The 10,064-nt window shown below is 49.7% G+C and overlaps 1 protein-coding gene across 1 annotated transcript; it reads left to right on the forward strand.

Annotated features, from left to right (window-relative positions):
- The first annotated feature begins 1,937 nt into the window (after positions 1-1,937).
- PIM1 (Pim-1 proto-oncogene, serine/threonine kinase) lies at positions 1,938-7,201 on the forward strand. Its single transcript, XM_028509357.2, has 6 exons — positions 1,938-2,436; positions 2,545-2,651; positions 2,766-2,816; positions 2,908-3,274; positions 4,837-5,013; positions 5,749-7,201. The coding sequence occupies exons 1-6, from the start codon at positions 2,355-2,357 to the stop codon at positions 5,904-5,906; spliced, it is 942 nt and encodes a 313-aa protein (XP_028365158.1). The 5' UTR covers positions 1,938-2,354; the 3' UTR covers positions 5,907-7,201.
- Positions 7,202-10,064: the final 2,863 nt, after the last annotated feature.

Genomic DNA, 10,064 nt, shown 5'->3' on the forward strand with positions numbered 1-10,064 from the left:
ACACTTGATGTCTACTCAGTACCACGGGCAGTTTAGACCCCAATAAGAGGAAATCTTTGAATCCTCCGGAGTTGAATTTAGGTCATTTAATCTCTTCCTCCTTTCGCTGTTGTACAACCCAGGGTAATACCACTTATGTTTCATTTTCCTCTCCGTAAAAAGGGAATGATTCTTGTTCTGTTGGTTTCTCCTAGTCATCAAAAATGAACCCACTGGCCCTGGCTGGGTAGCTCAGTTGGTTAGAGCATTGTCCCAATACACTAAGGTTGTGGATTCAGTCCCTGGCCAGGACACACAGAAGAGTCAACCAATGAATGCATAAATAAGTGGAACAACAAATTGTTTCTCTTTATCCCTTCCTCGCTGTCTAAAATCAATCATAAATTACAAAAATTTTTTAAATGAATGAGTTAGGCCCAGTACACAACAAGGGAAAATATGTTACATTTTATAAGATAAATTTTACAAGTTGTAAATATCTGGGCATCTTTACAAAGTGATCGCTGTAGAAAGCTTAATGAAATATTTACATTATGACTTGAAGGTATACTGATCTCAAATCTACTTATTTTTCTAAGTTTCAGGAACTTGAAAAAAAATAGGATATGGTTGGCTTTAATTAGGCCATTGACAATTCAATTTATGGATTACATAGAATTTAATTTACTAATTCACACGTCGTTATCAACTCTACATGAAGTTTAAAAGAACAAAGGATGAAAGTCGAATGGCTGGTTTTCCATGTTCTTTCCCTGGGGCGCAGGGAGAGGGGGGACTTCCTTTGAGAGGAGACAGGGGCAGCCAATAATTGCTAGCATCGCCCGGCTGGTAACATGATGAAAAGGTAAATATAACGTGAAAACTGATTAAATCAAGCGCAGCCTCGCCCCCGCCCCCTCCGCGTCTTAGATGAAGAATTTTCTTGTCTTCCGCCCTCACCCAAGGGGCTGAGACAACAGCTGGCATCACAATACTAAATTTGTTTCGTGATTTCCTCTTTACCGGGTACTGTGACATATCCCTTCTTAGGAATCAGGATTCCTTTCAGCACTTTTAAAATAAAAATCTTGAGAATCTGGGGGCTGATGTTTCTCACTGGCTGACATTCGCGATCTGGACCCCTCCGCCCAGTAAGTGGAGTTCTCCCCCGGTTTTATTACAGGCCTGTGCCACCTCCACTCCCTCCACGAAAATGCCGTGACTCATGTCTTTCAGATCCTTCTCCCCCCACGCGCCCCCAACACACCAACCCGCGAGGACCCAACCCGAGCCCAGAGACACGTCAACCCGCCCAGGCCGACTTGGAGGTCTTGGGTATGAGTCACACAGAAAGACCACCCTCGTCGGCATCCCCACACACATAGTCCCTCACACCCCTACGCGCTGGCCGCCGGGCCTCTCCGCCCGACACAGCAACGCCCGTTGTCTCTGCGCAACTTGTTATGCAGCAGCTCGAGCCCTTGACCCAAAAACCTCCGAGAAAGAGCCGCAGAGCCGTCCTCCGGCGGCCTTTGAAAGCTTTGTTATTGTTTGGGTTTGAATCGATACGCCCCTCCCCATCCTTCCTCCCTGGCAGTTCGACACCCAACTCCCGCCTCCCCTCACGCCCCCGCCCCTCCCCCTCCATTTTGGCGCCTTTTCCTTCCCGCCACGTCGTGGCGGCGTAGAAACCATTCTGACTAGGAGAACTGGGCGGGGCGTGCCGTGTTATGCAGATCTTCTGCTTCTGGTTGGCTAGGGATGCGCTGGCGGGGCCGGGCCGGGCGCGGCAACTGAGCGTGGGGGGTGGGGAGCAGGGGGAGTCTCCCTGGCTTGCTACTTCCCTACCCCCTCTCCACCCTCTGGCAGCCTGGCAGCCGGGCTCCCCGCCTAGGCCTCCTGGAGAGGCCCCGCCCCATCCCCGCCCGCCAGCGAGGCCCCCACCCCCTCAGCAGGCACGCTCCGCCCCTTTACTCCTGGCGGCTGGGCGAACCCGGCGTCTGCTGCAGCGGCGGCGGCGGTGGTGAGAAGGCCCGAGAGGACTTGGCGTCAGCGACAGCGGCGGTGGTGGTGGGACCAGCAGCAGCAGCTACAAGTCCCCTCTGCCACAGCCCTGCCGCACGAGTCCCACGAGCCGCCCACCCCGTCGCCCTGGGCTCTGCTTGACCTCGCTGGTGGGTCCACTAGTCGCCAACCCCGGCAGCGCCCCCAGTTGTCCTCCGACTCGCCTTCGGCCTTCCGCGCCTGCCGCAGTCACAGACGCATCGCCAGCCGCAGCCTCAGCCCCAGCTGTAGGCACAGCCCAAGGCACTATCCCAGCTCCCACTGCAGCGCCTCCGGACACATAACCCCACGCCGACACCCTGGAGGTTGGGATGCTCTTGTCCAAAATCAACTCGCTTGCTCACCTGCGCGCCGCACCCTGCAACGACCTGCACACCACCAAACTGGCGCCCGGTGAGTGCCCCCCTAACTCAGGGATGGGGGGTGAGGCTGGACTCCAGGGTGGGAACTGGGGGTTTGCGGGCCGGCACTAAGTCCCCTCTAATCTCCCCCCTTTCTTAGGCAAAGAGAAGGAGCCCCTTGAGTCGCAGTACCAGGTGGGCCCGCTGCTGGGCAGCGGCGGGTTCGGCTCCGTCTACTCAGGCATCCGGGTCGCCGACAACTTGCCGGTGAGCGGGCGCCCCGCAGTGGGGAGGGCAAGCCGGGCGGGGGAAGGGGGGCGCACGCTGTGTTTTGGCCCCAGCGAGGGGATCTAACATAGGCTATCCTGGGGTGATTTCCAGGTGGCCATCAAGCACGTGGAGAAGGACCGGATTTCCGACTGGGGAGAGCTGGTGAGTGCCCTGGAGGGAGCGACCCCCAGAATGGGTGGGGTGAGGGGCGCTTTCCAACTCCCGCCCTAATGCAGCCTCCTGGTCCCCACAGCCCAATGGAACCCGAGTGCCCATGGAAGTGGTCCTGCTGAAGAAGGTGAGCTCGGGCTTCTCTGGCGTCATTAGGCTCCTGGACTGGTTCGAGAGGCCCGACAGTTTCGTCCTGATCCTGGAGAGGCCGGAGCCGGTACAGGACCTCTTCGACTTTATCACGGAAAGAGGGGCCCTGCAGGAGGAGCTGGCCCGCAGCTTCTTCTGGCAGGTGCTGGAGGCCGTGCGGCACTGCCACAACTGCGGAGTGCTCCACCGCGATATCAAGGACGAGAATATCCTCATCGACCTCAATCGCGGCGAGCTGAAGCTCATCGACTTCGGGTCGGGGGCGCTGCTCAAGGACACCGTTTACACGGACTTTGATGGTGAGCCAGGTTTGGGGGGCAGCTGCCCGGGAGGGAGCTGCCCAGGTGACTCGGCCTAGCCTGGAGGCCTCGGGCCAGTTTCCCTCTACGGCCCTTTGTAAAGGTCATCGGGCCTCCTGGCTCCATGATTGTAGGGGTGGGGCGAAGAGAGCTTCCCAGCATAGTAAAGCCGGGGATTTCAAGCCAGCTGAACCTGTAATGTTTCTGGCATGATATTATTATTTTTTTAAGTGGAATTCAGTGGGTTCCAAGCTTTGCCGATGAATAAGAGGTTGTGGGCAACCGGCCGTAGCCCAGATTTCTGAAGTCTGACCCAGTTTCCCCGCCAGTGAAAGGATGGGCGGAGGAAGAGGGAGGAGAGAGCGGGAGAGATGAAAATTGATGCCAGTTTTGTGATTTTTGTTTTGTTTTATAAGAGTTTAGTTTTCTGTAAGGTAGTTTTTTTAGAGCTGCAGTTTTTCCTCCCCTTTGATCTAGGGACGGATGAGGAATAGAAACAGTAGTTTCACTAAATAATTCATTTTGTTGTTCCTGTTGTTTTTTTTTTCGGCGTCCTGCGGTGAGGGATTCGAGATTGAATGTTGTGAAATAAGATCTCTTGCTGGTTTGAAAATTAGTTGGGTGTCTCCGAAGAGAGGATGAAAACCTATTTAGGGAGGGGCTTGAACAGAAAAGATGGAATGGAGAGAGCCTAAGATCAAAGCAAAGTAGGGTGGGTCATCATCTGAGCGGCTTAACCTAAGTAACGACAGCCTTTCAAAACTTGTGACGTGACGGGGGCTTGTGGTTTGTGTTTATTTGCCCTTGGAGGACGCTGGGGTTGGGCTGCGTTTTTTTTTTCCTTTTTGTATTTAACAGTTAATGGCTGGCCGGATCCTCCCATGTTTTTTCTTTAGAGTCTTTGCTGCCCCCTGGTGAGCAGTAGAGGGATGGCCCATACTTTTTTTTTTTTTTTTTTACAACCCAAAGTTTGTAAACAGGAATCACGTGGTCTGAAACCCGCTCGGCAGCTCTTGTCTACCTTTCCAGTGTGGGGAGGAAAGGGTATGGGTGTGTGCTCCTGCACTCCGGAGGCGGGTAGGAAGGCCTCACAGAGGGCACCCTGACTTAAGATACAGTGCCAGTGTCCTCACCTTTATCATATCTGAGATAAGAATCTCACCCTTAACTCCTGGCCAACCTTTAATGTAGTTTGTTAGTCTGTGGGCTATCTCCCTTGATTATACATTCATTCATTCATTCCTTCATTCCATTGTGGGTGGTCCTGCCACATACAGGCTTCAGGCTTTGGGTCTGCGGCCGGCCCTGTTTGTTTCTTGGAGCAGCTTGTCAAGAATTTCTTAGTCTATGGTCTAGGCTGGTAGAGAGGTGGGTAATGCTTTGGGTTGGAGAGATGCCATAAGTTGCTTGTCCACTCCTTTTAGCTTAGGCAGGGGAAATGGAGTTCACCCAGCTCCTGAGAGAAGGGGGGAGGTGCCTTTTTAAAAAAAGAGTTATTCAGTTGCTGGGTGCTTTATTCTTGCTAAAAGCATGTTTTCCCTTCCTGTTCCCCCGGCTCACAGGGACCCGAGTGTATAGTCCTCCAGAGTGGATCCGCTACCATCGCTACCACGGCAGGTCTGCGGCTGTCTGGTCTCTGGGGATCCTGCTGTACGATATGGTCTGTGGAGATATTCCTTTTGAGCATGATGAGGAGATCATCAGGGGCCAAGTTTTCTTCAGACAGAGGGTCTCATCAGGTAACTTCTGGGAAGCCCTTTGTTGGGGAAAAGCAAGGCTGTGAAAGGATGGTCTCTGAATACTGGAGAGCTTCGCTTCAGGAGATGCCAGCCAACCTGTGGCTTAGCAGAATCCTAGGCCAGTGGTTCACCCTTGAGAGCTGACTCCCAGGAAGCAGAATGGTTTGCATTTGAGAATTCCTTGGGAGGTCAGGAAGAGCAAGTGTGAGAATTTTAAGAAAAGACCGTCTAGTTTCACTGATAGGTTTTTTTTTTTAAGTACCAACAGAATCATTCCTGATTCCCTCAGTACCTAGCTGTTTTGCCAGGGAATAAAAAGTTGAGGGCTCTTTGAGCTTTTTTCTTAAGGCAGGTTCTGAATTTGCTGTTCCAGTGACCTCATTGTGGGTGGTGTTCATATTTGTAAGCTGGCAGATGAATTGAATCACCTCATGCTCACTGATGCCGCATCAAAATCTCTTGTCATCATTCTTCCTATTTCTGGTTGAGTGGGTGTTGTGGGAAAGGCCCTAGCTATTGAAGTTTGAAAACCACAGGTTTAAGAGGAGAGCTGTTTTTTAGCTGAAAGCAGACTGGGGGATCCAGATGTCAATACATTCCCATTAAAGAATATGAATTCTAGAAAGTGTGTGGTCTCTGGACCCCAGACGTGTGGGCCCCTGGTTAGCAAATTGGGAAGGGCTTTGGATTACAAAAACAGGTTGAGTCATTCATAACCTTTCTTGTTTTCTGCAGAGTGTCAACATCTCATTAGATGGTGCTTGTCTCTGAGACCATCCGATCGGCCTTCCTTCGAAGAAATCCAGAATCATCCATGGATGCAAGATGTCCTCCTGCCCCAGGAAACTGCTGAGATCCATCTCCACAGCCTGTCGCCAGGGCCCAGCAAATAGCGGCTTTTCCAGCAGGTTGTCCCCTCCTGCCAGACCCTCCAGGGAGGGGACACTTCTGTACCAGTGACACTGTTCACCAAGCAGATCAGTGCTTGATACAGGAACAACATTTACAACTCATTCCAGACCCCAGGCCCCTGGAGGATGCCTCCAGCAGGGGGAAGAATCTCCTCTCCTGGCGTCCTAGGCCTCAATTCCTTGTAGATGCTCTCTCCTCCTAGGTGTCCAGCCAGCACTAGCACTGCTGGGCTCTACAGAGTCCCGGGGGGGGGGGGGGGTGGGAGTGGGTCAGAACCCTGCCATGGAACTCTTCCCTTCATCACGAGTTCTGCTGAATGCCGTAATGGGTGGGGTTGGGGGGAAATGGGTTGGGGTGGGATAGGACTAGCACCATTTTAAGTCCCTGTCACCTCTTCCGACTCTTCTGAGTGCCTTCTGTGGGGACTCCGGCTGTGCTGGGAGAAATACTTGAACTTGCCTCTTTTACCTGCTGCTTCTCCAAAAATCTGCCTGGGTTTGGTTCCCTATTTTTCTCTTCCCTTCCCCCATCCTTCATATGAAAGGTGCCATGGAAGAGGCTACAGGGCCAAATGCTGAGCCACCTGCCCTTTTCTGGTCTTCCTGTTTGGTTTTTACTTAACTGTTTCAAAGCCAAGACCTCACACAAAAAATGCACAAACAATGCAAATCAACAGAAAAAACTGTAAATGTGTGTACAGTTGGCATGGTAGTGTACAAAAGGATTGTAGTTGATCTAATTTTTTAAAATTTTGCCTTTAAGTTATTTTTACCTGTCTCCCCTCCCCACCCCCCCAAAGATGAGCATTCTAACCTGGAGGTCAACGTTATGTATTTATTTATTTATTTATTTGGTTCCCTTCCAGCTCTAAGCTTCCACAGCTGCCGCCATAGTTTTCTTTCCTCCTTTTCCTCCTCTGACTTGGGGACCTTTGGGGGTAGGGGCTACAACATTTGCTCTGTTCTTAGGGTGATGGGACTCAGGCAGGCGGGACAGCTGCTGCAGCAGCTCCCTGCTGCTCTGGGGCCCCTCCCGCCTGCTTACCCAAGTGGGGTGGGTTCTGCGGGTGATGGGGGGCGTGGCTGACTAGTGTATATAGGATAGATATATGAAAACCAGTTCTGGGTGGTGTGCCTTCCGGATCCTCTCTGGGGCTGTGTTTTGAGCAGCATGTAGCCTGCTGGTTTTATCTGAGTGAAATACTGTACAGGGGAATAAAGAAATCTTATTTTTTTTTTATACTTGGCGTTTTTTGAATAAAAACCTTTTATCTTAACTTGCAGCTTGTAAGTGTTGTTCGTGCAGAGACACGCTAATACACATTTATTGCCCACTTGATAGGTGCCAAAATCTTATCCTAGGAGGCAAAAGGGAACTTAAAGCCTGAAGCTATTTCCTTCAAAGGGACTGCTGTGATAATCATTTTTCTGAAATGAATGTGTGGCCAAAGGTTGGGGAGGTCATCTTACATGGACAAATCTGGCCTGAGGGGCCCAGTGAAACCCCAGTCTGTTCCTAATGGAAATTCTAGAGCTTCACTAATGCGACACGTGTGGCTATTCCCCAGTTGTGCCAGGCACGTTCCATGACAGCTACTTGTGACTAGTGGCCGTGAAAATACATCGTTGCAGAAAGTTCTGTTGAACAGGGCTGAGAGGTCAAACAGTCCTATCCACAGTTGCTTTTTCAATTGTCTGACCACTAAAACTTGAAGCATGTACCCTTGTATTTACTGGAGAAACTATATACTCGTGCTTGCTCTTAGTTGACGGAATACGTTTCCTTCATATTTTTTACTTTTGTAAAGTTTTTATTAATTTTAGAGAGAAACATTGATTTGTTGTTCCATTTATTTATCCATTCCTGACCCAGGATCAGATCTGCAACCTTGGCGTATCAGGTGGATGCTCGACCAGGTGAGCTCTCTGGCCAGGAGTTTCCTTCATATTTAATGTATGGTTTTGCCATGAACAACAGTGGGTGAATGGAAACGTGTTTTCTGATGTAAGCGGGCAGTTTTCCCCTCCAGTGTGCTTGACGACAGGGTGATAAAGGGAGCAGGTGAAATGTTAGCTCTACCATTTTTCTTTCCATTATCCCTGGTTGGGATAATTAGTATTTTTAGTATGTAGTTCTTTGCAGGGATCTATTTAAGCCACTTGTTCATTTCTTGAGTTTATTTAAACTGGATGGTAGGACTCATGGTCTGAATACAGCCTGATGTACTAAAAGCACATACAGTTTGTATACTGGGTTTTACTAAAGGTTGGTTTTTTGTTTATGAGCACCACAGGTCAAACATTTCTTCTTCCCTGTGGGTCATCTTGCCCTCCCCTTGGTGCGTGTACACACCCTTTGGACACTGGCCAGGGTGCTGTCTCGTCTAGTTGCTTGAGGGTCCAGGCTGCAGCATCCATCACTCCTCATTGCCTTCCTTTAAGCTTGGCCTAGGGCCTAAACCCTAGCTAGCTCTGCCCTTGTGGCTGCAGGAGAGGAAGGAAGGATTTCTTGGCTCTGGGGCTGATTTTCTGAGTTCCCCTTTTCCCTTCCCCCTCACCCCAACACCAACTCCCAACCTCTTGGAGCATGAGGTTTGCACGCCTCATCCTTTCCAGTAAAGTTGACACGTGAACAATTAAAAGTTGCTCCAAACTTGTAACGAAATCTAGCAAAGCCCCACCCTTGTTTCCCCTGAAGTGAGTTTCTGGCAGTTTCCCCATCCTCTAGGGGTGATGGAAGATGGGATCTCTGAAGAAATACATACTGTGCTCCTATCAGGTGCAAGATGCTAGCTAGGGGTTGTATGGGAAGGCTGAAAGGTCATATTTAATCTCTTCATGGGCAGTTTAAAATCTAATGTGGAACGGGAGTCAGATAACTAATATGACTGCAGTCACGAGGATATAGAGGGAGCAGTGTAGAGGAGCATCACCTTGGGAACTGGTCTCGGCCTCTGAGTCCTACCTACCATCAGCACTTACCTGGATGCCTCTAGTAAACTGTCACACCCTCTGAGGCTAATCCCTAAATAGAGATACTCCCAGAATGGATTATTAGAAAGATCAGAGTTAAATAGTGGGAAGATTGAGTTTAAAAAGGCATACACTGCCCTGGCTGGTGTGGCTCAGTGTCAGCTTGTGAACCAAAATGTCACCAGTTCAATTCCCAATCAGGGCACATGCCTGAATTGCAGGCAGGGTCCCCAGTTCAGGGAGTGTGAGAGGCAATGGATTAATGTGTCTCTCACACATCGGTGTTTCTCCCCTTCTCTTTCTCCCTCTTTTCCCTTCTCTCTAACAAGAAATAAAATCTTTAAAAAATATGAATGTGCTTATATGCAAACAAATATCTCCTGCTTATGGTTGCAGATATGCACACAGTAAAAAAACTAAGAGGCATAGGCCAATAAAGTCCCAGAATCAGGACAGTGGTGATTACTGCTGAAGAGGAGGAGGGGGGCAGTGATCTGGGCCGGGGGTAGGGGCTGGGTATCTGCACAAGGTCTTTCACTTGTTTGGGTGATGCTTCATTTCATAAGCCAGATGGTAAGGACTAGAGTGTTTGCATTTCAAAAAAGTTTTATTGAATTTATTGGGTTGGCATTGGTTAGTAAAATTATACAGGTTTCAGGTGTATGATTCTATCATATGTTATCTGTGTATTGTACTGTGTGCTCACCATCCAAAGTCAAGTTTCCTTCCATCATCATTCATCCCCCCTTTTCCCTCTTCTACCTCCCTCACCCTGCGTTATTCTTTGTAGCTTTTGGTTTCTCTTAAATATTTCATGATACAATTTAAAAAGTAATGAACAAATTAGTGCTTATCACATAGGCAGGAGACAGTGCCTCCTTGGCTGAGGTGATCTGGGGAGGTTTCTAAGGAAAGGCAACACTCAACTGCACTTTGAAGGATGAGCCTCAGTTTGTTCACCTGTAAACTGAACATGCAATGAGCAGAGAAATCCAGAGGGGCTAATGTTTCCCCCCATTAGGTCAGCAATCAGCACAGAACAGCCTGCCCACCCAGTGGGGCACACCACCTGGTTTTGTAGGGCCTGCACACAAAGACTGGGTTTTACATTTTAAAATAGTAGAAGTTCAAATGAAGAATGGTACTTCGTGACACATAAAGATTATA

Source organism: Phyllostomus discolor, chromosome 4, assembly GCF_004126475.2.
Source record: "Phyllostomus discolor isolate MPI-MPIP mPhyDis1 chromosome 4, mPhyDis1.pri.v3, whole genome shotgun sequence".
NCBI classification, from domain to species: Eukaryota; Metazoa; Chordata; class Mammalia; order Chiroptera; family Phyllostomidae; genus Phyllostomus; species Phyllostomus discolor.

Bases quoted from the DNA above. Each gene is read 5' to 3' on its own strand.
- PIM1 (XM_028509357.2), top strand. From the start codon at position 2,355: ATGCTCTTGTCCAAAATCAACTCGCTTGCTCACCTGCGCGCCGCACCC. The intron at 2,652-2,765 runs GTGAGCGGGCGC...GGTGATTTCCAG, and splicing joins GGGTCGCCGACAACTTGCCG to GTGGCCATCAAGCACGTGGA. The intron at 3,275-4,836 runs GTGAGCCAGGTT...CCCGGCTCACAG, and splicing joins CGTTTACACGGACTTTGATG to GGACCCGAGTGTATAGTCCT.